Source organism: Zalophus californianus, chromosome 6, assembly GCF_009762305.2.
Source record: "Zalophus californianus isolate mZalCal1 chromosome 6, mZalCal1.pri.v2, whole genome shotgun sequence".
NCBI lineage: Eukaryota > Metazoa > Chordata > Mammalia > Carnivora > Otariidae > Zalophus > Zalophus californianus.
In genome coordinates this window covers 95,062,646-95,087,794 of record NC_045600.1, presented here as the reverse complement: position 1 = coordinate 95,087,794, position 25,149 = coordinate 95,062,646, and the positions used below count along the sequence as shown (strand labels likewise).

At 36.6% G+C, this 25,149-nt stretch overlaps 1 protein-coding gene across 12 annotated transcripts in view; it reads right to left on the bottom strand.

Moving 5' to 3' along the window:
* The window catches only part of UNC13C (unc-13 homolog C), a 650,938-nt gene that overhangs the window by 467,014 nt on the left and 158,775 nt on the right, over positions 1-25,149 (bottom strand). For all 12 annotated transcript variants that reach the window (XM_027572007.2, XM_027572015.2, XM_027572013.2 and 9 more), the window contains 2 exons: positions 11,631-11,653; positions 10,975-11,039 (listed from right to left, as the gene is read on the bottom strand). In XM_027572007.2, the coding sequence (XP_027427808.1) occupies positions 10,975-11,039; positions 11,631-11,653 (88 nt within the window). The remainder of the gene's footprint in view (positions 1-10,974; positions 11,040-11,630; positions 11,654-25,149) is intronic.

The window sequence follows — 25,149 nt, the reverse complement described above, 5'->3', positions numbered from 1 at the left end:
TCCCTTTTGGGTCTGCCTGTCTGATCTGTCTACATCTGTTCAACTGTTATTCCCTGAACCAAGTACAGAGGCCATGAGAAGCAGCAGGGCTCTATCAGCAGGAGAGCTTCTTGCCCCTACTCCAGGCCCGGCACTCGGTGCACCCTAAGGCCGGTTTCCCTTGCCAGACCACCCACTATCGCCACAATCTTACTTGATTCGTCACCAGATGCGATGAATATTTCAATCTTTCCATGTGTTGACATTAAACATTTTCCTCTCTTCTACAGACTCGAAGAACATTCCAGCTCTTTTCTCCTCTCAGACACATGGTGTAATTATTGCACTTCAACCTTCCCTTTAAGCCTAGTTACTGCCCTGTTATTTGCTTTTTCCATTGCAATATAAGTGGAAGGGAGGTACATCACATCTATGTGTTAAGTTTTAAGGGTTTGAGCCCTGTTTGCCAAATTCTCATTTCTCTGCAGTGCAATCATGAAAGCATGTGTTGGAGAAAAGCTCTGCCAGCCCGGTACCCCAAACAACCATGAAGAAGAAAGTGCCGCCTCCTCCTCTGTAATTTATACACATCAAAACCGTAGCATGAGTGACAAATAAACCTTTACTTGATTAATACGCAGAAATTCGGTAGATGTTACTGTATTGTAACCTAGCTCATCCTGACTGGTATACCATTTATACTTCTTGTTAGATTCAGATTATTGTAGTATGCTAAGATCTTTTGGATATTAATTTATCCAAAAGATAAATTATCTAACATCATCTAACACACAAGTTATTTTGCCCAGCCTTATGTTACCCCCAAAGGCTACAATCAGATCCTTTATATTTCCATCTCATTCAATTAAAAATAATCTGCCTACAGGCGATTCCTGAAGCATTCCATAAGAGCCTCCCCAGTGCAAAATTATTCACAAATTATACTTTGGGTCTAATCATTCAATCCATTATTAATTCATGTAGGTGGTTTTTTTCTTTTTTCGGGGTTATTATGAAAATGCTTAGCAAATGCCTTTCTGGAATTTAGGTAGGAATACATATACAATATTTAATTGATATACCTACTTAGAAATCTTATAAGACCAATGCATAATGAAACATTAAGTTGAAAATACAATATTAAAAGAAAAAACTAAACCAGAAATAAGCATAATACATTTGCAAATTAATTGATTTGGCCTAATAGTGAAGCAGCCAAGCTCTGGAGTCAGGTAGACCCAGTTCAGACCTCGGCTCTGACACTTAGCCACTGTTTGACTGTGACCATATTTAATGTCTCTAAGTCACATTTTTGTTACCTGAACAATGGAATGGTTGTAACATTTACCTCAAAACACTGTGATGAGAATCAAAGGAGGTAATGCACAAATAATGCTTGGATGTGGGCCTGTCATATTCTAACTTTCAAAAGGTATTAGTTTTTATGTCTTTATAATTATAAATTTGAGATAGTATCCCATTTTTAAAATGACATTGAACTGGAGGGTGTTATACTTAGTGCAATAAGTCAATCAGAGAAAGACATGTATCATATGACCTCACTGATATGAGGAATTCTTAATCTCAGGAACAAACTGAGGGTTGCTGGAGTGGTGGGGGGTGGGAGGGATGGGGTGGCTGGGTGATAGACATTGGGGAGGGTATGTGCTATGGTGAGTGCTGTGAATTGTGCAAGACTGTTGAATCACAGATCTGTACTTCTGAAACAAATAACGCAACATATTTTAAGAAAAAAGAAAAAGAAGAAGATAGCAGGAGAGGAAGAATGAACGGGAGTAAGTCAGAGGGGGAGACGAACCAGGAAAGATGATGGACTCTGAAAAACAAACTGAGGGTTCTAGAGGGGAGGAGGGTGGGGGATGGGTTAGCCTGGTGATGGGTATTAAAGAGGGCACATTCTGCTTGGAGCACTGGGTGTTATGAACAAACAATGAATCATGGAACACTACACCAAAACAAATGATGTAATATATGGTGATTAACATAACAATAAAAATTAAAAAAAATAGTTAATGTGACAAATAGTGGAATAACTAAAACTTAAGTGGGAGAATATCTTGTCTTTCTGTCAGAAATTTCAGACAATATGATGACTATTTTAATGCAGGTACTGTAATTGTTGCTATATATGGCATAATTGCTCTGTTATAATAAAATAATTATTACTAAAAAAAAGACATTGAAAATGTTTCTTTTTATTCTATACTTCATACTGTTCCTAAATGCTAAGGAAGACTGAAAGTCTATAACAGAATTGTGGCACGGTTCTGACAGGAAGCTGTTCTGTGTTTAATTAAGAATTACGGATTAAACAAACCTATTACTTTTTTTTTTTAGAGGCGCCACACAAGTGGGTGGGGTTGAGGGGAGGTTGGAGCAGAGGGAGGGAGGAGAGAGGATCTTATGCAGGCTTCACACCCAGTGCAAGCCCATCACAAGCCTCGATCTCATTACCGTGAGATCATGACCTGAGCTAAAATCAAGAGTCAGATGCTTAACCAACTGAGCCACCCAGGTGCCCTGTTAAAACCTATTACTTTCAGTAAAATTACAAGGTTATGGAAAAATACTATTTTGCTGGCAGTGATTATTTTATTGTTCTATTGTACTATAGTCTGCCTATAAGAGGAAACATTATTTACCTTTATGGAATATGGTATTCATTTATCAAAAGATACTTAAAAACAGACTTGATATATGCTTTATTGGTAAAAACAATAATCAAGTTCAGTGCTCCTCTTTTCCTAAGATGTTTTATGTATGTTAGGTGTACTCAATAGCCATATCAACTGCATTTTGGAAAGAACCAGCAGGCTTAGGAACCATGATACTCATAATTGCCATCTTACTTAATAGGGTTATTTTCAATATTTTTTGACTAAAACTGGTGATGACACAGTAATCTGACTTTTCAAACATAAGTGATTATTCTGCTCAGTGTAACATATTTTCCATAGTTACTGAGCTGGCATTATTTTAAAAGACTGACTACTTAAATATTTTCCTTATAAAGTGATTTTAATTTGCTACTCCTCAAACATATCAACTACCTGGAAAGCCTTAGAGGATTAAACTCGATTCTGTGTGGTGATTCTATATGGTATCCCAAAAGATTCATTGATTTCCTAATAAATTTAAGCCAAGTCAGATTTAGATGTCATAATTAAAGATGTTTTAAAAAACAGGAAATAACACGCATATGTTCAATAAGCAAACTGAACACAGAGAAGGCTTTAGAAAAACGTGCTTCTTTAAAACCCTTTCCCCTCCCCCCTCCCCAACAAATATGCTCTCCTCAAGTATCTTAACTAGGAAGTTTATTTTTCTGAGACTGGATTGTCCTCAGTAGCTGCTCGATTCATTACATGGGTCCTCCCATGATGTTCAGAACCTAAAGAAATTATGATAAGCACTAGCTTGAGAGATGGGTTTTTTGTTTTGTTTTGTTTTGTTTTGTTTTTCTTTTCAGATGGGGCCCAGAGCAGTGAAAGAAAACTTGAGTAAGCGTCGCGAAGGTGAGAAGGTAGAAGTAGCACCACACTTAAGCTTATGCTGGTTGCCTTACTTTTCCAATTAAGAAAACATGTGGCTTCAGGGGCTGCGTGTAGGATACAACTTCTATCACTAAAACTGAGGTGACCTCAAATACTAATCTTTGGAAAACATGATTTGGGATTCCTTTAAAGTATGTCTCAAGTACTCTGAAGTGGAGGTAGTGATTTCAGAAACTAAGGGAAGGCAGACTCCTTGCTGGGTGTAGTTTCAACTGGCTGTCACCTGAAAATTAAAGGAAAAGCAAGCCCTTTCTGAAGAGCCAACCAGTGCTGTGCACAATTAAGGAAGGCTCCAGTGCAAGGAACTAGCTAAAGGGAAGTTGTCAGAGTTGATGGTGGCTGTGGTTTCCTTCCCTGAAATGAAGACATTATTTGAATCTTGGGTTGATACAGAAGAGGGGTCTTGTACATTCTCTGAATCTAAAACACAAGCCTATCTCTAAGAATAAAAGAGTGGCCTTTATACAATGAGTAAAATTTCGGCTTGCCCTTGCCTGCAACCCAGGATGATCCTAAAGATTTTATCCTTAAGTATTAAGTAATGAAATTTAAAAAAAATGGATTTGGAAGAATTTTCTATGGCCGGCCATCTAAGCACAGAAAAAGGCTTCTATGATGGTAGAAATTAGGTTTTATGGATGTGTAAAGCTGGAAGAACCTGTTCAACAGTATCCCTGGGGATTGGAGCTGGGGGATGGTCTTATACAATATCCCTGGGTTGACAGTGGGTAATACTCACCTGTCTCTTCTGTGTTTATTGTCTATTACTGAGTAAGAAAGAATGTTAAGCTACAATCTCAGGCCTGAATAGGAGATATTGAAAAGGTGTCAATCTTTAACATTGTCACCTGTAAGCTATTAGTTGCTTGAGTTTAACAGCTTCATTTTCTTAGTCCTTTGATTACTTACTGAGTACTATAAGTTTTTTGCCACTGTCTGTGTTGAAAAACAATATGTCTAAAGGAAATGGTTTATAATCCACTCCACAAATAGTTTATAAGGCTGATTTAGATGTTAGTGACTTTGATCTTACTTCCATAGATCCCATGCCAAAGATATATTTTCCATGGTTCCCGAAGAGGTCATGGTTGTGGTCCTGGAGTCTTGTAGGTCCACACATTGAAGGAATTCAGCATGCCCCTGTGGCTAGTATCAAGATACACTCTAATGACCCCATGATTTTCTAAATAAAGAAGTTATCAAGTGCTTCCTGAGTAATTTCCAAGAAAGCCTTGGAGCATTCAGCTGATCCTGAATTAGAGAACTGATTGCCAGTAGCAAGCCAGAATTAGATAAGCATTTTTGGGGGCAGGTAGTGAGGGGAGAGGATGCATTGGAAGCTAATGGCAGCTTAGCAACCAGTTCTTAATGCATGGGTTTTAGAAAGTTGGTGACCTTTTTGCTGTCAGCTTTCCCAGTTAAGAGGTTCTTTGTCTAGGCCAAACCTTGGTCTATAGGATATAATGTGTCTGCCCAGTAGGACTACAGGCAGAGTGCTGGGGACTAGTGGGCCTGGTACTATGGAGAGTCTACAGTAGGGTTGGGACTTCCCCTAGCTTCGCCTGAGATTCTTTTCCTTGCTGATCTAACTACCCTGCGGCATAACTGCATCTGACATTCGCTAAGAGAGGCCAGGTTTTATTCAACCTTTAATGGATTAAGCAAGACAACTCCCTTTATTACTTTTACAAAGAGCAAGGTGACAAGGGTCATCCAATTATTAATTATAAAAGGTCTCCTTCTTGGAGTAATAATGGAACTGATTAAAGAAAATCTTTAATACAGTGTGAATTTATATCTAGGGTGTTCTAAGGTGCTAAGGTTTTCAGATGGGAGAATAAAAGGGCAAAATTTATATCTGAGCATAATTAGAGTAATATTTTTATGGATTCATTCTACCCGAACTTCACAAGTTTCTCCCAAGTAGAGAAACAGGGATTCAAGATCAAAAGCAAAGTGGCCTTCTGATCAACTGGGGTTAAATCTAGTGGGAGAAAAGTCCCTTGATTTTTTTTTTTCTTTTAGGGATTTAGCAACACTGAATTTGGGGGAAGGGGTGGGACCAGCTGTTTTTAATACTCCCAGTACTTCTCATATATGTCTTATCATGAATCCATGATTGCTTCAGGTTTATTTTTTTCCTAAAATGCAGTGGACCTGAATCTTTTAAGAAATAATTCTAACTCATCTAAGAGACTGCCAAATCCAAAGCAAGATTAATTTATAAGTGAGGTCCTCATATGGGCAAGGCACTCTCATAAGCTTTATGGAGGAAAATCTAAGTGAAAAAGCCAACTCTAGGCCTTTAAAGAGTTTAAAATCAGGTTGGAAGATTAAATTTTTGTTAGTTTAAGCAACTTAAATTCATATGTACCATAGGATTGACACAAATGGGAACAGAAAAGGGAGATAATTCCTTTTAAAGAGAAACAGAAATCAAGAAGAAATAGAAATCAAGATATTCAAAGCCATATAGAAAGATTACATTGCAGAAATGAGGAACCATTAAACACATTTAAGTAGAAATGGCTGTGCGTTAAGGAGATTAATCTTTAACAGTGTATAGATTGAGCTTAATGCGGAGAAATTAACGAAGGCAGATCATTTTGCATTCACCTAGGTAAAAGGTATTGAGGATTAAAACTAGATTAATGGCAATATGAATAAAAATAAGTTGAAAAATTATGGGCATGGTGATTTGAATTGCAATCCAATAATGAATTAGGAATGCAGAGCTGTCTGCATCTGTTAGTTCTTATATTAATAAGCTCTAATTTGAATTCATTTTTACCTAAATCTATAGTGAACTACTATACTGAATCCCTTGAAGGGAAAGGAACTCGTACATAAAAAACTAACTGAAAAGTACAAGAAAGACAAAGGTTTCCATTTCTCTCTGAAGAGTAACCTGCCACTGTGACTAAAGCAAACTTACATAGGGGCTGTCATTTTCTTAATACTTGGCACCCTTGGTTCAGAGCATGCTGATATATTTGTGTAGCATGAACCACTGACCCAAGGATGGGATTATAGAGGTGGAAACAGCCACTGTTTAGACTTAGGAGAATTTCTGCGCCTTTTCTTGAAAGTAGGGAAGTTAAATGAGGGCATAAGGGAGAATCTCATTTATAGACTAGGTAGGAAAAAATGAAACAAAAATTTTCGGCTACCCAAGAGGAGGCTGCTATGAGAAAAGAGGAGTTAAGAGCTTCTGGAGAGTAAGAACAACATTAGCTGCCATCTTAAATGATTTAAGGCATTGACCAAACATGAAGGTCAAAACCAGGAGGAGGACATAGGGCATGAGGACAGTATATAACCTTTTCAACTTTAGAGAAATACAAAAGCAATGTCAGAAGCATGACAAGTATCAGAAGTATATTAAACCACCTATATCCACATATTGTATAACCTAACTCAGGTTTTATAACAGTAACAAAAAAAAATTACTATTTTAACCAAGGTAAATTTAAAAGCAAAGGAATTATTCAGAACTTTGGCTGATAATTGCTTGTTCATGTTCATCATATTAGTCATTCATGGAAATAATCAAACCACCTTGAAAATGTCAGCAAAGTTTTTTATATATGTATATATACACATATGCATATACAAATACACACACTTTTGTGTGTGTGTGCTCACAATTGTACCTATTTGAGAGTGAGGTCAAAATGGAAGCTTCTCTTTTTCTATTTGGCAATCTCTTAGTGTCCTGCCCTTCAACAATCTTCTTTTTCTCACCTCTCTCAACATCACCCATTTCCTGCCAAAGTTCAATAATCCTAGTAATGGTTGCAAAGTCACCCCCAGATTCCTTGGATTAGGAAAGCAGCTATAGCCTGGTTGAGAACCACAACAGGAAATAAACACATAGGCTTGAGGAACTTAGTTCCAAGAGAGTTATCCTGAAGAGAACTTGGAAAACTAGAGAAGAAATGGAACAAAGATGATCAGAATCTCCTCTCCCCAACCATCTTCTCCTTATTCTCACCATGGTTTTGTGGACTTCCCTGAATTCTAGTGCAGACAAGGCTAGTACCTTAAAACTAGAAAGATACTATATAAAAGCCTTGTAATGTTCCTCATCATGCAGCCAGTGGAACTCTGACTATAAATGTCCAGTGAAGGGTGAACTTAAGTTACATACAATCAAAGAACCAAAGGAATGCCATTCTAATTTTAAAAAGTGATTCATATTTGGAGAAGGTACTTGTGTGACTTCATTCACTATCATTTATTAAAGTAGTTTCATCAAATTGACTTATCAGAGGCTGGGTAGCCACGGGCATGTGTCGTTCAAAACCCCTCAGAGTAAATCTTCTGAGAAAAGTGTAGTTGGATGACAGCCTTCAGCCACCACACTTCCAGAATCCACTGCAGCATTCATCCAAAGGCCATACTCATCAAGTTGATCCAAACCAATGACTGAATGGTTTACCATTCCTCAAATGGTGGAGGTAATACAGCTGGCCACATATGCACAATGTGGGACCCTTCTACAGTTAACCTTTTATCTAGGACTTCCTATTGGTCTGGCACTTTCCTGTAGCCTCATTGGTGTCAGTTTAAGGCTTTTTATGCTCAATTCCCCTTCCTTCCCCCTCTCCTCTCACAGATGTCAGACCCATATTATGGTCCAGAGGTTTCTCTCATCTACTTCTGCTGTCTCTCCACTTATCTCAGATGTTTCCCCCCAAAAAGCTCTTGTACTTCTAATATCTTGCTGTGTGCTTCTGGTAGGACCCTTAGCTTACAAATATGATAGAAGTTACCAAATTCCTGTAAAACAACTGGGAGAAGTACAATGTTAAATACTAATGCTATCACTGAAACATGCATTTTTCCAGCTTTTTCTCTTCCTCTCTTCTGATCTTTTTCTCTCACCCAATTCCTTTTCCAGAGCCTACCTGATTTTTTTTTTATTTTGATATATGGGAAAAAGAAAAGTTTGCCACGTCTTTTCTAGCAACACTTACAAGAGATGTGCCAAGAGATGAATCAGAGCAGCACTGTTAACTCCATTATCTGGTTTCAGTGTGTATAGATTATTCCTTCATTGACACTTGAGAAGGGGGAGGAAAGGGTCGATGTGGTGTGGCTCTAAACTGGTTAGGAATGTTGAAAGTAGAGGAGAGAGAGAGGGATGGAGAATCGTCATAAAGCGGTGCTTCCATTCTGAAAGTCTGCTCCAGTCTGTTTTCCAGGACAATAGAAGTTGTAATATTTAGAAGATTTATAGTAATGTTTCATTCTATAAAAACATACTTTAAAATATTTATAGAAAAAGTAAAATAAGTATATCTTGCTGAAAGAGGTTGGGATTGAAGGCTAAATATAAATGTACCCTTCAGGTTCTTCAAGAGGAAGTTAGCATTCAGATAATGGCAAATTCTCTTGATGACTGAAAATTATCACCCTTTCCCTTACCATCATAATGTTAAAATCTCTTGGCAAATCTTCGAAAAAGAAGTTTCTGGAAAAGTGAAATGGAAGGGATCTGTTCAAAATGCAAAGATAGATAATCTGTTTTAGCTAACCATTTACACAGCTTGCACTTAAAACAGGGGTACAGATTAACTCTGCTGCTTTGACATTGATAAAACTTCACGTTTAGATATGAGTTAGGAAAGCAAGATGTTATTAAGTACTGGATGCCACAGGGAGGATTTGCAGGAACTCTGAGACCATAAACACAGATAAGTCCTCAAGATCATGACATACATGTTTTCATAATCAAATTGGAATTCAACCTAATTATTTTCTAAGAAACTTCCATTTTGTCAAGTTTCATTTTCTAGTAAACTTAAAGACACAGTATGTAGGGAGTAGTGGAGAGAGAGTAATCCTTTAAATTTTCTATGAATAATCCATAGTGGTCTTTTATCACAGCTAGTTTTCCTAATACATTTAAACCATTGTGACATTGTAATAGTGATGTGAGTAGTTCTTCACATATTTAAGAACTTTGAAGAGTTTATAGACATAAATGTAATGAAGATGTGACTTATTTGACAAAAATCAAACTTTTATTTGAAAAATATCAAACTAAAGATGGTCTATGTTATTTTCCAGGAGCTCCATATTTAAAATGTGAAATTTTATGCATTTAACTTAAAGCAAGTAACATGTGAATGTATCTAACAGAAGGTTTTTGAAGAGTGAGAGTACTATAAACATAAATGTAAAACTATGTCTTTGCCTAAAAAACCCTAATACACAAATTTAAATGTTGCTTCTCTTTATATTGTACACACGTGTTCAAATGTCAACACTTATAAAACTAATCTATCTTTCTACATGTCTATGCTGTGCATAAGCTTTGGTTGACAATTTCACTTTAAAAATCTATTACATTTGTTATAGTATCATTTGCAGTACAGGCACCTAGAAATATTCTTGAAAATCCAATAACAGAAGATGAATAAATATTCTATAAATGTCTTGAAATATTTGCATCACTTAGAAATAATGAAGTGGAAAGTTTTCCAAGCCATGTTATTAAATGACAAAGAGAAACGGAAAAAACCCAAAGTTGGAGATGCAGGATAGCCTACTGAATAAGGTCACAGACTCTAGAACCAGACTAGCTGGGTTTGGATACTGATTTGGCCACTTACGAGCTGTATGGAGAGAAAGGTTTTTTAAAACTGTTTCATACAACAGCTCCCTAATTTGTAAAATGAAGGTCAAATTAGTACTTACCTCACAGATCAGTCATTATATAAGAAACAATTTTAACAATACTTGCTACAATGTCATTACTAAATCAGTGCTTGTTTGTTTCTAGAATGGCCTAGTTTATGGCAAAGAGACAATAGAAAACTACTTATTCTATAGGAACATAGACATGTATTCAAGTGACAAAAAAAGGCTACAAATTGATACCAATGTGTAACTGTGGGCATTAAATGAAATCCTTTGCTTTTTGAGTATTTTACATGCAAAATATACTTCATACGTTATTTCATGATTAAATTTTAAATACTTTCATCCAACCATTAAATAACAATGAAGTTTACATTCATTGACTTATTGACATAGGAAGACATTCATGCACATTTCATTAACCACAAACAAGCAGATCAAAAGATGGTATTGTGTTAATTTAACTCATTTATGTAAAATTATGTGATTTGTGCATAGAATGATAATGTTAATAACCAATCCATTTAGGTGATTTTGCCTTTGTTCTTTGTATATAGACACATGTAAGCATAATTATATATATATGCACACACAACTAGACATTATTACAAAAAAAAAACTCTAAAAGCTACTTTGTGAAAAAAAAAAGCAACAGTAAGGCTAGTTACTTATACCATCATGCAGCATCCTGTGTTCAAGCTGCATATGGTGAGAGCACAGCCAAGTACCACTGATGAATGGAATGAATTAAAAAGATTATGAATGTACTCACCCACCAATCGCCTGGAGTCCAGAGAATTTGGAAGCGTCCAAATCATGGCCACTTATTATTCGAGCCTTAAATCAGAAACAAGAAAAAAACAAAAGAAAAACAAACAGGCCTTTAGCATACCATAGCTGCATATACATGAATTTGGGACACAAGTCAACTGCACTAGACATGTAACACCTAGTATGACAGATGCTAAGCAGGGTCAGCTCCAAGTCAAAGCTACTATGTTTTTGTGGGGAGGGGGCGGTTTGAAATTAGCTGTCAGCATTTAAATAAAAGCACTGGCACAGTCCAGGAAAATATATCCTATTCCCCAATATGATTTGCCCTTAAAAGTTGCTAGGTGCAGTGAACACCATGAATGAGTCAGGGAGATCATGATTAGCCAGACCTCAGAACAGATGCTGAGTTTGACCGCAGCAGACCCCTAGGTTGGCAAGTGTAAGCTAAAGTAAGCGCAGCTGGCAAGGTGTACCCTCTTCTTAAATGCAGCATATCGGGGGCACACTTAAAGGACAACCGAAGAATGGGAAGCTGGGATAACATGCACATTTCACAACTAAAACAGAGGAACCAAAACAGGTCTAATATGTCACAAACAAACATGTACAAAAGACAAGATCCCTCAGGAGAGAAGAAAAAGTATGATTTAAAACCTTTTCATCCACAGAACTGCTATCTGAAAGAGAATCAGGAAAAGAAGGAATAAATGTTAGAAGGGGTACTTTACGAAATCACTTAAACGTATACATGAACAAAGCATTACTATTTTACGTTGCTTAAAATCATAAGTAAACAGAATTTCAAGGCTGAACCCCAAGGGAAGAGGGTCCTCATCATTTAAAGAGCTGGAAAATGTGCCAGAATGCTTGAAAAGTATCCAAGGGTGATTGTAGGGTTTAATGAAAGGCAATATGTCATATAAAGAAAAGAACACAGTTGAAGAATCTGAAGTCCTAAGCCCCAGCCGGGGCTCTGCCACTTACTAAGCACATGGGGCAAACTACCAAATTCTCTGGAGTCTGGAATCTAGACCCAACTCTGCAAAAAGGTCATGGACATTTTGCTTATTGGCCTCCAAACATTTTTCAGAGACTCAATTGAGATGAATATATGTCCAAGTAAACCCCAGGTGACTACATAAATTACGCAGGTTTATTAAGCATGGATTATTTATGGCTTGCCATGGAAACTCAAGAGCTAAAATATTAATCAAATATACTCCACTTGGCAAATAAAAAATAAACAAACAAACAAGAACACTGATACCTGAAAGCACTTCAGTGACTTAAGATCACAAAGCTAAGGAATGGCAGAAGTGGGGCACGAATCTAGGGCCCCCAAACCTCACCTGCTGCCCTTTAAGTCCCATGTTCCAGGTAAATTGAACAAAACAGAGCGGGGTCCACAGTTCTCCAGCCCAATTTAAGATACATCACAGAGTAAACATTTCTCAGTTGCAACTGCTCTTGGACCCAAGATGAACAACGGTGAACGATGGACTAATTTTTGTTTTTAAACTCAAGTCTGAATCTGCCATGGTCCTCATGGCATGGTCCATTTCTACCTGACATAGCAGTATTGCTTTTAAACTTATTAGTTCAGTTTTGCTTATTAGTAGAAAGCTGGAGGAACTTCTCTGAATACAAGGTGGCAGAAAGCTAGAGCTAAAATGACCTTGGGGTTCAGAGAGTCAAAACCTTTCATTTTTATGGATGAGCCCCGGCAATATAAAGGTTTATCTAGGTCATGTAGCTCAGTGACAACTTGTATTGATAAAAATGTGAAATGTATTTGTTTTCTCGACTCATTAAGTATGGCTTTATTAATTACTTGGCAATATTTTCGACTCTAAGATATTTCACAGTATCTCAGAGTTAAGTCTTTGAATATAAAACTAGAAAAAAGCACAAATAATAAAAAAAGATCTTATTTACGGCCATAGAACATTTTAAGATACTGCATACAATACAGAATATTAAGCATTAAATAAGAATAATATATCCATGAAAACTGTCACAAGCACAATTTAAAATCCTATAATAACTAATTTAATATGAGATATCAACTGATCAGACAATACGCATCTGTGTTTCAATAGGTACCAAAAAGCTGTTCAATAAAATTTCAAAACAAAACCCTCTAAATCACTTTTTAAACATTTAAAATCAACTGGAATGAATCTTGAGCTTATTATGTTAAAAAACATGTCGCTTCCAGAGACCTAAATCTAAGCGTGAAGTATTAGGGCATTCCCATTATTCCAAGCAAAACAAAAATGTCCACAATCATCATTTTAACGTATTTCTTGAAATTCTGATCAATACGGCAAAGCAGACCAATTAAAGCAAAAATAAACAACATAAATGTTAGAAGGCAGAACACAAAGTTGTATTTTCATCTTTAACCCAAAAGACAAGTCACCTGGAAAACTGTTAGGGTTAATAAGTAGTAAAGTGAACATAAACAAAAAAATAAGAACAGTTATTTCCTACAACCTCGCAATAACTAGCTTGAAAAACAATGACATGAGATCTGATTTCAAATATCCATTACTTTGACATTGTCTCCTATTAATAACTGGATTCTATATCAACCATTCCAGTAAGTAAATGTAATCTTAACAAAGTCAATTATTTTTCAACTGCTAAATCGAAGACACTTCAACTTTTTAATTCATTATTCAAGTTTCATTCATTCCTCCACTGACACATATTTTTATCAATTACCAACAAGTCTTTTTTCATTCCTACTCCTTTCTTGTCAACCTGCTATCCTGTCCTCCTTGAAACCTTTCTAAATACAGTTAAGATCACACCACTTCCCTGTTTAAAACCCACCAATGCTACCCCGTGCCCACGTGAGAGAAAACAGATCTATGTCTACTGCAGGCTCATGAGCCCTCATTCACACCCTACACTTTGGTCAAATTAAGTTCTTGCCATTTCATCTTCATGGCATGCTCTTTGAAATCAGTGTGCTTTTACATTTTCAGTTTCCTTTTCTTAAAACAAGTGCTCCCCTTCTTCATCTAGCTGTCTGTCAGCCTCTAAAACTCAGTGAAAGCATACCCTTCTCTCTCCTGGAAACTTGTAACATCTCAGGGATTCATGGCTTGTGTGCATGAGTACTGCACACTGCATTCCTCCTGGCTAATCTTCATCTTTTGTCAGTTTCTTAATCTGCCGTCCTCCTAGATAAAAGTGCCTTTAACCTCCTCTTTCTAATTTCTACTCCATTTCCGAAATATAGTAGATGGCCAGTAAATGTTTATTCAACATTGAGTGAACAACCTTAAATAAGCTACATTCTTTGGAACTATCTAAAAATCCAAATAAAATTTATTTCATCTTCCTGTGTAGGGAAGATAAATTATTTTATAACACATTTATAGATTTAGTAGTTAAAATCCTAATCGCAAGTTGTTGTAGGGTTAAGAATATTTCAAGTATAACTGGATTAATAAGTCAAAACATCTATGACCTTTTAAAAGAAGAATTATGAGGAAAGTCTGTGAGGATTTTAAAAATCTATAGTAACCAAATATTACTGTCCCAGCAAAATAGATTGAAAGATAAACTCAACAAAATTAGCCAAGTAACAAACCCTTGTACTTAAGAATTGAAGAAATAAGGAAGGATGGATTGTTATTAAAGACAAAGAGACACACTGGTCAATAAATGATGCTTAGAACATAGGTCAAGTATCTGTAATACTTATTTATATCCTCATCTCACGCATAGCCCATGAAGTTGCAGATGTATTAATTAAATATAAAGTGAGAGAAAATGAGTAAAAATAGAAAGGAGGAATATTTATTAACTCTATGGAGGAAGATACATTTCCAGTTTAGAGGTAAAGTTCATTAAGTCTGTTATGCCCACTTAGTACTTTTGTATATAAAAACAAAGAAAATGAAACATATTTGCTAAAACCACATATGTTGGTATGTCCAGTATATAAAGAACTCTTATAGGTCTCTAAAAAAATGACCGTAATAGCCTCCAAAATTGGTTAAGAATGTGACCAGATAATTCGCAAATTAGAATGCAACAATGGTAAATAAGCATGGAAAATGATATAATTTATTAAAACTATGCCTTCAGATTATAAAATTAGCAAAAATCCTATTTTAATGATACTAAAAATAATACTGAAGGCTGCTAAAGAGGTCCTTAATCGGACACTCTGATGCATGGTTGATGACAGTGAAAACAGTAATAAAATTTTTAGAAAATTTTTAGTGATATCTAGCAGCAGACTGTTTTGTTGAGAAAAAATTTTTTGAAGTTGATGCTAAGGAAATTATTTTTTGTTACAGATTGAATTATGTCTCCCAAAAGTCACATGCTGAGGTCCTCACAGCACCTCAGAATATAGGCTTCTTTGGGAATAGGGCTGTTGCAGATATCGTTAAGATAAGGTCCTACTTGAATACGGTGGTTCCCAATACAATATGACCAGTGTCTTTATAAAAAGGAGATATTTGGAAACAGATGCATACACAAGAAAAACACCATCTGAAAGATTGCAGCTCTGCGGCCACAGGCCAAGGATATTGACCAGATGCTAGAAGAGAGGCTTGGACAGATCTTTCCCTAACATTCTCAGAGGGTGCACTGCCCTTTTAGCATACCTTCATCTCAGACATCTAGCCTCCAGAACTGTGAGACAACAGATTTCCGTTGTCCTAAGTCACTCAGTTTATGGTACTTTGTTTATCAGCCATGGCAAACTAACATAATTTTAAGTCCTGAAAAAAAAAATTAACGTGTAAAGATCTGCACTTTCATTATTCACAAAAAGAAACCTGGAAAAACGTGCATAATCAAGTATAGAAATATGGGTTGAAAATTATGTTGTAGGGACGCCTGGGTGGCTCAGCCAGTTAAGCATCTGCCTTCGGCTCAGGTCATGAACCCAGGGTCCTGGGATCCAGTCCTACATTGGGTTCCTTGCTTAGTGGGGAGCTGGCTTCTCCCTCTGCCTGCCGCTACCCCTGCTTGTGCTCTTCTGACAGATAAATAAAATCTTAAAAAAAAATAAAAATAAAAAACAAGAAAATTACGTTCTATGACCTTGATTCAATAATTTGTGACCATTAAAGTAAACATATTTAATACACTATATAAAAATGTAAGAAATGTTTATGTGTATATACATATTTACATATATAATACAGGTTTAATATACATTATACATGTACCTACTACATATAGATAATCAGTACACACACACACACACACACGCTCACAATGGCTTTGTTCCCTGACAAATTGCCTTTCATTCTACATGTAGTTCTTTTGCTTAGTCAAATTCTGATTAAACCTCCGTAATTACCAAAAAACAAACAAACAAACAAAAACCCTCTGTAATTACATGCTGGATGCTCCTTATAAGACTGTTCCCAATGCTCCTTGTCTCAAAAGTCCTATCATTGCACAAGGTCATCTTGCAGTTCAGTGACTTAATGCTGTTAATATAAGATCACAATGCATCTATCTACTTTATAGTGCAATCTCCTTTATAATTGGATTAAAGTGAAGTTCCAGGGACTGTACATTTTTTTAATATCTCAAAATTTCATAAAGTAGTTATTTAATTTTTTTAAGCTTACAAAATATTTACTAGGTGAATATCACTATCTATTCAATCACACTGCATAGGAACTTTAAACTATTAAGCTTATAAGAATATATGTAATATAAGTGTGTCTCCTGAATATTAAACTCATCAATGTTTCCAGTGTGAACATACTCAAGAAGGAACTTTGAATGTGATTTAAGGCAACATGTGACCTCCTGAGCACTCAATTTTCCTTCACATGTAAGTGAAATAAGAGAGTTTGGCCAGCATACATCTAAAGCCTCTAGCTCTAAATTCTATGATTTTGTCTCTCTAGATATAATTTTCAGTGTAACAAGAAATATTTACTCACCAGTGACCACTCAAAATATTAATACCTACTACCTAAATTTGAGATATATTATTTCACAATTTAAGATAAAAGTAAAAATAGCAGCAAGGTCCACAATAGCCAAACTGTGGAAAGAGCCAAGATGTCCATTGACAGATGAATGGATAAAGAAGATGTGGTATATATACACAATGGAATATTATGCAGCCATCAAAAGGAATGAAATCTTGCCATTTGCAACGACATGGATGGAACTGGAGGGTATTATGCTAAGCGAAGTAAGTCAATCAGAGAAAGACATGTATCATATGACCTCACTGATATGAGGAATTCTTAATCTCAGGAAACAAACTGAGGGTTGCTGGAGTGGCAGGGGGTGGGAGGGATGGGGTGGCTGGGTGATAGACATTGGGGAGGGTATGTGCTATGGTGAGCGCTGTGAATTGTGTAAGACCGTTGAATCACAGATCTGTACTTCTGAAACAAATAATGCAATATATGTTAAGGAAGAAAAAAAAGAAGATAGCAGGAGGGGAAGAATGAAGGGGGGAAAATCGGAGGGGGAGACGAACCATGAGAGACGACGGACTCTAAAAAACAGAGGGTTCTAGAGGGGAGGGGGGTGGCAGGATGGGTTAGCCTGGTGATGACTTTTAAAGAAGGCACGTTCTGCGTGGAGCACTGGGTGTTATGCACAAACAATGAATCATGGAACACTACATCAAAAACTAATGATGTAATGTATGGTGATTAACATAATAATAATAAAAAAGTAAGATAAAAGTAAAAATTGTGTTGTTGTATTTCCTTTCTTGGTATTTTATCCTTGCTATAACACTTTTTGAAGAAAATTTAGATGGAAGAAATCTGAAAGTTTATAAAGATTTTGAGATCTGGAGGCCTATCTAGCTTAAGAATTCCTTAAACTTTTTTGCTCTAATGTCCTTCTTTTCTCTCTAGTCCTTCAAGGATAAAACAAATCTCCCACTAAGTGATATTGTTCACTATCACTTTGGAAATAGGTTTGCTTAATTTTCCAGCATATCAAAATACATATGACTTTTAAGATATGTATACTATGCCTGAAAATCATGAGATGGGAGCTGAAAATAATCCAGAGAAAAGCCTATATTGTAATCAAAAGATTGTTGAATTGCCATTAACCTTTACAGAGTACCTACTATGTGTTGGATATTTTGCATAGCACCTTACCTGCTCTTTTACAGAATCCTATCAATTGTCTTGTGAGGCTATCAATATTCATTAGCTCTTGCCAAGGCAGAGGAAATCCTTTGGCCTGTCTCACATTTCCATTGTAATTCAGGATATAATGGGGTGGGTGCTGAGTGAGAGATTAATGATAGCTCATATACTTTTTTGTTCAGTTATGGACTGGGGGGTTAACTTAAAAAATTGAGAGAAAAAAAATACACTATGGTAAGGGTATATGAAAGATATGAACAAGTTGATATGGGAGCATAGAGAAAAGATCTCCTAACTCTGCAGTCAGAGAGGACACTGGGTTTGTAAACAATTCATGGGGGCAATGATTTATGAATGGGCATTTGTCAGTTCAATGAAGCCATTCTTAGAGGAAAAAAATTGCAAAGGCACTGAAGCTTGAAAGAGTAGAGAGTATTAGGAACTGAAACATGGGAGTGTGATAGTAAAGAATTATAAGAAATAATAATATGTAGATGAATAGGGTTTCTTGATTAAAAATCTTGATAGATTCCATAAATTACACTCTAATTATAATGTAGAACCACAGACTGTTTTCAAGCAAGACCGTGACATGTAACATGATCAGAGTTTTATTTTGTTTTTAAAAATCTAGGCCAGTCCTCTGGACAATAAGGCAGAATAAGATGATATAGAAAGACTCTGCTCTCTGGCCCACTTATATCACAATTCTACACACATGCACAATTGCTAGGTAACAATTTTCTTTCTTTCTTTCTTTTTTTTTTTTTTAATAAGCTCTAGGCCCAACATGGGCCTTGAACTCATGAACCTGAGATCAAGAGTCCCATGCTCCATCAACTGAACCAGCCAGGTACCACAACTAGATAACAATTTTTAATATGTTGTATACCTGAAAATAATCTAACATTTTGTGTCAGCTATACTCAAATTATTTACAAAACTTTAAAACATATCCAAGCTTAGGGGTGCCTGGGTGGCTCAGTCAGTTAAGCGACCGACTCTGGATTTTGCTCAGGTCATAATCCCAGCTTTATTTTGCTGAGATCAAGCCCTGAGACAGGATGGACTCTGTACTCAGCAGGGAGTCTGCCTAAGATTCTCTCTCTCCCTCTGCCCCCAACTCCCCCACCCCCGTGCTCACTCATGCACTCTAGCATGCTCTAAAATAAATAAATCTTAAAAAAAAGTAAGCTTAAAAGGAAAACAAACAATCTCCCCAATCACTACAAATGAAGTAGCAATCCAAAATTAATAGTGAGATAAAAACCAAAATTGCTCTCAGGGTCACTGGAACAATTTTTTACTCAGCAAGCATTGATCAAGTGACCCCTAAGTGCTAAGCATTGTGCTAGGGGCTAGAGATACAACAATTGAAAATAAAGATAAATGTCACTATTCCTCTTAGAATTTCAGTGGTAAGCCCACACCACAGAATCTGTGCAACAGTAACAGCTAAAACTTTTTCTACCAGGATAAAACAGTGAATTAATCCAATGTCAACACATACAATATAAATGCAGGAGATAAAAACTATGAGCGTGGAGAAACAATAAGGAAACTTTCCATCTACCTGGAAACATAAATGGAAAAAATTTACCCAGGATAAAGGAAACCTCAAGCCTATCTGAAGTGTAGGTTCAGAATCCACATCAAATTGAAAACTGAAATACATTTATTCTTTTCACATTAAATACTATTAGAAATTGATGATGCTCCTGGCCACAAAAGAAACCTCAGCATATTCCGTAAAAGTGGAATTAAACAATTAAACAAGAAATTAACAGTGGGTTGGCAATTTAAAGCTACCACCACCAAACAAAAAACTATGTTTGGAAAGTTATAAACATTCCCTAATGATTTGGGGAGGAAAAACAGAAACAGTGGAAATTATGAAATATTAATAACTAATCTAATATTAAACATACATCAACACACATGTACATACATGTACTTCTGGGATAAATCAGTTGTAATAGGAGGCTGACAGCCTTAAAAGTATATTTTAAATATAACTTAATTAAAATAGACAAGGTAAATATTCAACTCAAGAATCACAGAATAAATTAATAGTAAAATCAGGATAGTAAAGATGCAAAGTAATTATGTAAACTTTTCTGAAAAAAATGTGTGAAGTGTGAGGTGATATCTCATTGTGGGTTTGATTGGTATTTTTCTGGTAATGAGTGATGGTGAGCAGCTCTTCATGTATCTGTTGGCCATCTGTATGTCTTCTTTGGAGAAGTGTCTATTCAGGTCCTCTGCCCATTTTTTAAACAGATTGTCTGGGACTTTTTTGGTGTTGAGCTGTAGCAGTTATTTATATAGTTTGGATATTAACCCCTTATTTGGTCTATCATTTGCAAATATCTTCTCCCATTAAGTAGGTTGCCTTTTTGTTTTATTGATGGTTTCCTTTGCTGGGCAAAAGCTTTTTATTTTTATGTAGTTCCAATAGTTTACTTTTGCTTTTATTTGCCTTAAGACCTCTCTAGAAAAATGCTGCTATGGCTGATGTCAAAGAATTACTGTCTGTGTTCCCTTCTAGGAGTTTTATGGTTTCAAGTCTCACATTTAGGCCTTTAATCCATTGAGTTCATTTTTGTGTATGGTGTAAGAAAGTGGTCCAGTTTCATTAATTTGCATGTAGCTTTCCAGTTTTCCCAACACCATTTGTTGAAGAGATTATCTTTTTTCCCATTGTGTGTTCTTGCTTCCTTTGCCATAGGTTGACCACATAAGCACAGTTGACTTCTGGACTCTCTTTCTGTCCCACTGATCTATGCTAGAATTTTTTTTATTATTATTATGCTAGAATCAAAGAGACAAGAAATGACAAGTGTTGGTGAAGATGTGAAGAAAAAGGAACCCTTCCATACTGTTCATGGGAATGTAAATTGGTACAGCCACTGGGACAAACAGCAGAGAAGTTCCTCAAAAAATTAAAAGTAGAAGTACCATGTGATTCAATAATTCTACCTCTGGGTATTTACCCCCAAAAATGAAAATACCAATTTAAAAGATATATGTACCCTTATGTTTTTATTGCAGCATTACTTACAACAGCCAAGGTATGGAAACAACTGTAGTGTCCATAGCTACATGAATGGACAAAGAGAATGTTTATACACACACACACACATATATATGTATAAAATGGAATATTAGTCATAAAAAGGATGAGATCTTGCCATTTGTGACAACATAGATGGATCTAGAGGGCGTAATGCTAAGTGAAATAACTCAGATTGAGAAAGACAAATACCATACGATTTCACTCATATGTAGAATCTATAAAACAGAACAAATGAACAAAACCTGAACCAAACCTATAAACACAGAGAACAAACTGATGGTGGCCAGAGGGAAGGAGGGTGAGGGGATGGGCAAAATGGCTGAAGGGGAGGAGATACAGGCTTCCAGTTATGGAATGAATAATTATGGGAATAAAAGGCATGGCATAGGGAATATATTCTATGATATTGTAATAGTGTTGTATGGTGACAGATGGTAGCTATTTTTGTGGTGAGCATAGCATAACAGAGTTGTTGAATCGCTATGTTGTATACCTGAAACTGATGTAAAATTGTGAACCATACTCAAAGTTATGAAAGAAAAATTTCTTCTTTAAAGCATAAATAAAAGTACAATTCTTTATCAAGACTGGTTACAAAGAAGGAATGTACACATGAACAATATCATTATGTAAAAAGGATGTAACTGAAGATGCAGTGGAAATTCTTAAAAAATTAAAAGTATGCTATAAACATCTTTATGTCAATTAATGCTAAGACTTGAAGGTAATTTTCTAAAAACATTAACAAAAATATACTTTCTAAAAGAAATTACTAACATTTATGAAAAAATATGGAAAACTAAAACCATTATTAAGGAACTTTTATTCAGTAGGAAAATCTCCCCAAGAAAGAACACCAGATGGTTTTTTTAAAGTTTTATGAAGTCCATATTAAGTAGATAATACCAATGTAATACAAATTTTACTATAGAAGTAAAGTGAACACATAGAATGGAAATAGAGAGAAATGTACATTTTCTAAGGCTAGTATAAGCTTGCTATTAAAATCAGAAAAGGACAGTACAAACTAAGATTATATACCAATATCATATAGGAGAACTCATAAACAAAATCCTAAATACATTTTTTGAATTTGATCCAGCATGGGTGTATACATTTATCCAAGCTGGATTTATCGCCAAAATAAAATAGTGCTTTAACAATATAAAAAATCAGACTTCTGCTTCCAGGAAAAAAAAAAAGATTTATTTTCCCTATTACTCCCACTAAATACAACTAAGAACTTTGGACATAATATGTAAAATAAGCACATATAAAGCTCTGAAATTTGGAGAGATGGCATAGTGACTAGTGACTTTAGACACAAAGTATAATACAGTGATGAGTTTTCTGGGTTTTCTGTTTGCCTCAAATATCCCAAACTGAACACTGTAACCCAGAGGTATCAATGGTGCAGACAAGAAAGGCTCCAAGGAAAACCTACTATCCGTAACAGAGGAACCAAGAAAGGGACAGACCACTCAGACAAAAACCTTTAGATGATAATTAACCCTCTATAGCCAAAGACCACAGACAAGGATGGAGAAAGATGGCGAAGGAGTAGGAGACCTGGATTTTGTCTGGTCTCAGGAATTCAGCTGGATAGGGATCAACCCATTCTGAACACCTACGAACTCAAAAGGAAATCGAAGAAAAGAATAACAACAACTCTCTGAACAGAAAAGCGAACACTTTCTGGAAGGTAGGACGTGCAGAGAAGTGAATCCGAGGTGATATTCGGGAGGATAGACGGCGGGGGAGGGGCCTCCGCCAGCCGCTTCTGGCAAGTGCTAGAGCCGCAGAGCACAAAATCGGAACTGTTAGAAGTCGGCTCCGCTGAGGGACATCGCTGCAGTGGCTAAGCGGGGGGTGGAATCCTCCCGGGGCAGTGTGGTCTCGGGACCCTTGGGGTCGCAGAAGGACCAGGGGTGCCTGAGTGCGCCTGAGCTCCCTGGGATCGGAGCGCGGAAGCCGGCTGCAGAGACGGGGCCGAGGCGTGGGCTCTCAGCTCAGGGTGTGCCATAAACTGTGATCCGCGGCCCAGTCGGGCCACTGCTCTTCCAGCAGGGACCCAACAAGCAGCAAATCTGGGGAGACTCCCCTTCCTCCCCCAGGAGGAGCAGCGCGGGAGCGCACCGCAGGGATCTGCTGGGCTTGGAGACTCCACACGGGGTCGGGTGCCAGAGATAGAAACACTTGGTCACAGGCCGGGTGAGCATGGAGTGCGGCCGGAGACTGGGGAGACGGGAGTGACTGACTGTTTTTCTCTGGGGGTGCACTGAGGAGCGGGGCCCCGAGTTCTCGGCTCCTCCGGGCGGAGATTGGGAGGCCACCATTTTCACTCTCATCCTCCAAAGCTGTACCAAGAGCTTGCAGGGAACAAAAGCTTCTGAGAGCAAACCCAAGCAGATTGCTTAGCCCAGACTGGCAAGGGCGGGGCAATTCCACCTCCGGCAAAGACATTTGGGAACCACGGCAACAGGCCCCTCCCCCAGAAGATCAGCAAGAACAACCAGCCAAGACCAAGTTTACCGATCAAGGAGAACGGGAGAACTCCAGCGCTAGGGGAATACTGCACATGGAATTCATGGCTTTTTTACCATGATTCATTAGTCTTTCACAGTTAATTTTTTTAACTATTTTTTTTTAATTTTTCTTTTTCCCTTTTTCAACCAATATCTTATCAATCCCTTTTTTTTAAAAAAATTTTATTTTTCATTTTTAGAGTCATATTCTATCCCTTCATAGTAGTTACCCTTATTTTTGGCATATATATATAAGTTGTTCTCTCTTTAAAATTTTGAGATACAGTTTCTTCTAACATATCAAAGTACACCCTAATCTCTAGTGTATGGCTTTGTTCCAATCTCCTGCCTGATCACATTCTCTCCCTTTTTTTTTCTTTCTTTCCTTTTTTTTAATCCTCTTCTTTATTTTTGCAAACATCTTATCAATTCCTTTTTTAAAATATTTTATAATTTTCATCTTTATAGTCATATTCCACCCTTCATCATATCAACCCTTATTTTGTACATATATGTCTTTCTTTCATTAAATTTTTACGAGGCACTTTCTTCTAACAGACCAAAATACACCCAAAATCTAGTGTGTGGCACTGATCTATACACCAGCCTGATCATATTTGACCATATTCTGGTTTTTTTGTTTTGTTTTGTTGTTGTTTGTTTTTATCTCTTTCTTTTTCTTTTTTCTCTTTCGTTTTTCTTTCCCTTTCTTTTCCCTTGGTTTCAGGCCTTTTCTGATTTGTTTAGAGTATATTTTCTGCGGACGTTGTTAACCTGTTAGCATTTTGTTCTCTCACTCATCTATTCTCTTCTGGACAAAATGACAAGACGAAAAAAAAATCACCTCAACAAAAAGAACAAGAGGTAGTACCATCTGCCAGGGACCTACTCAATATGGACATTAGTGTGATGTCAGACCAAGAGTTCAGAATCATGATTTTAAAGATACTAGCTAGGCTTGAAAAAAGCATGGAAGTTATTAGAGAAACCCTTTCTGGAGAAATAAAAACTAAAATATAACTAAGTTGAAATCAAAAAGGCTATTAATGAGGTGCAATCAAAAATGGGGGCACTAACTGCTAGGATAAATGAGGCAGAAGAGAGAACCAGTGATAAAGAAGACCAAATGATGGAAAAAAAGAAGCTGAGAAAAAGAGAGATAAACAACTACTGGATCACGAGGGCAGAATTCGAGAGATAAGTGATACGATAAGACAAAACAACATTAGAATAATTGGGATCCCAGAAGAAGAAGAAAGAGAGAGAGGGGCAGAAGGTATATTGGAGCAAGTTGTAGCAGAGAACTTCCCTAATGTGGAGAAGGAAACAGGCATCAAAATCCAGGAGGCACAGAGAACCCTTCTCAAAATCAATAAAAATAGGTCAACACCCCGACATCTAATAGTAAAACTAACGAGACTCAAAGACAAAGAGAAAATCTTGAAAGCAGCTCA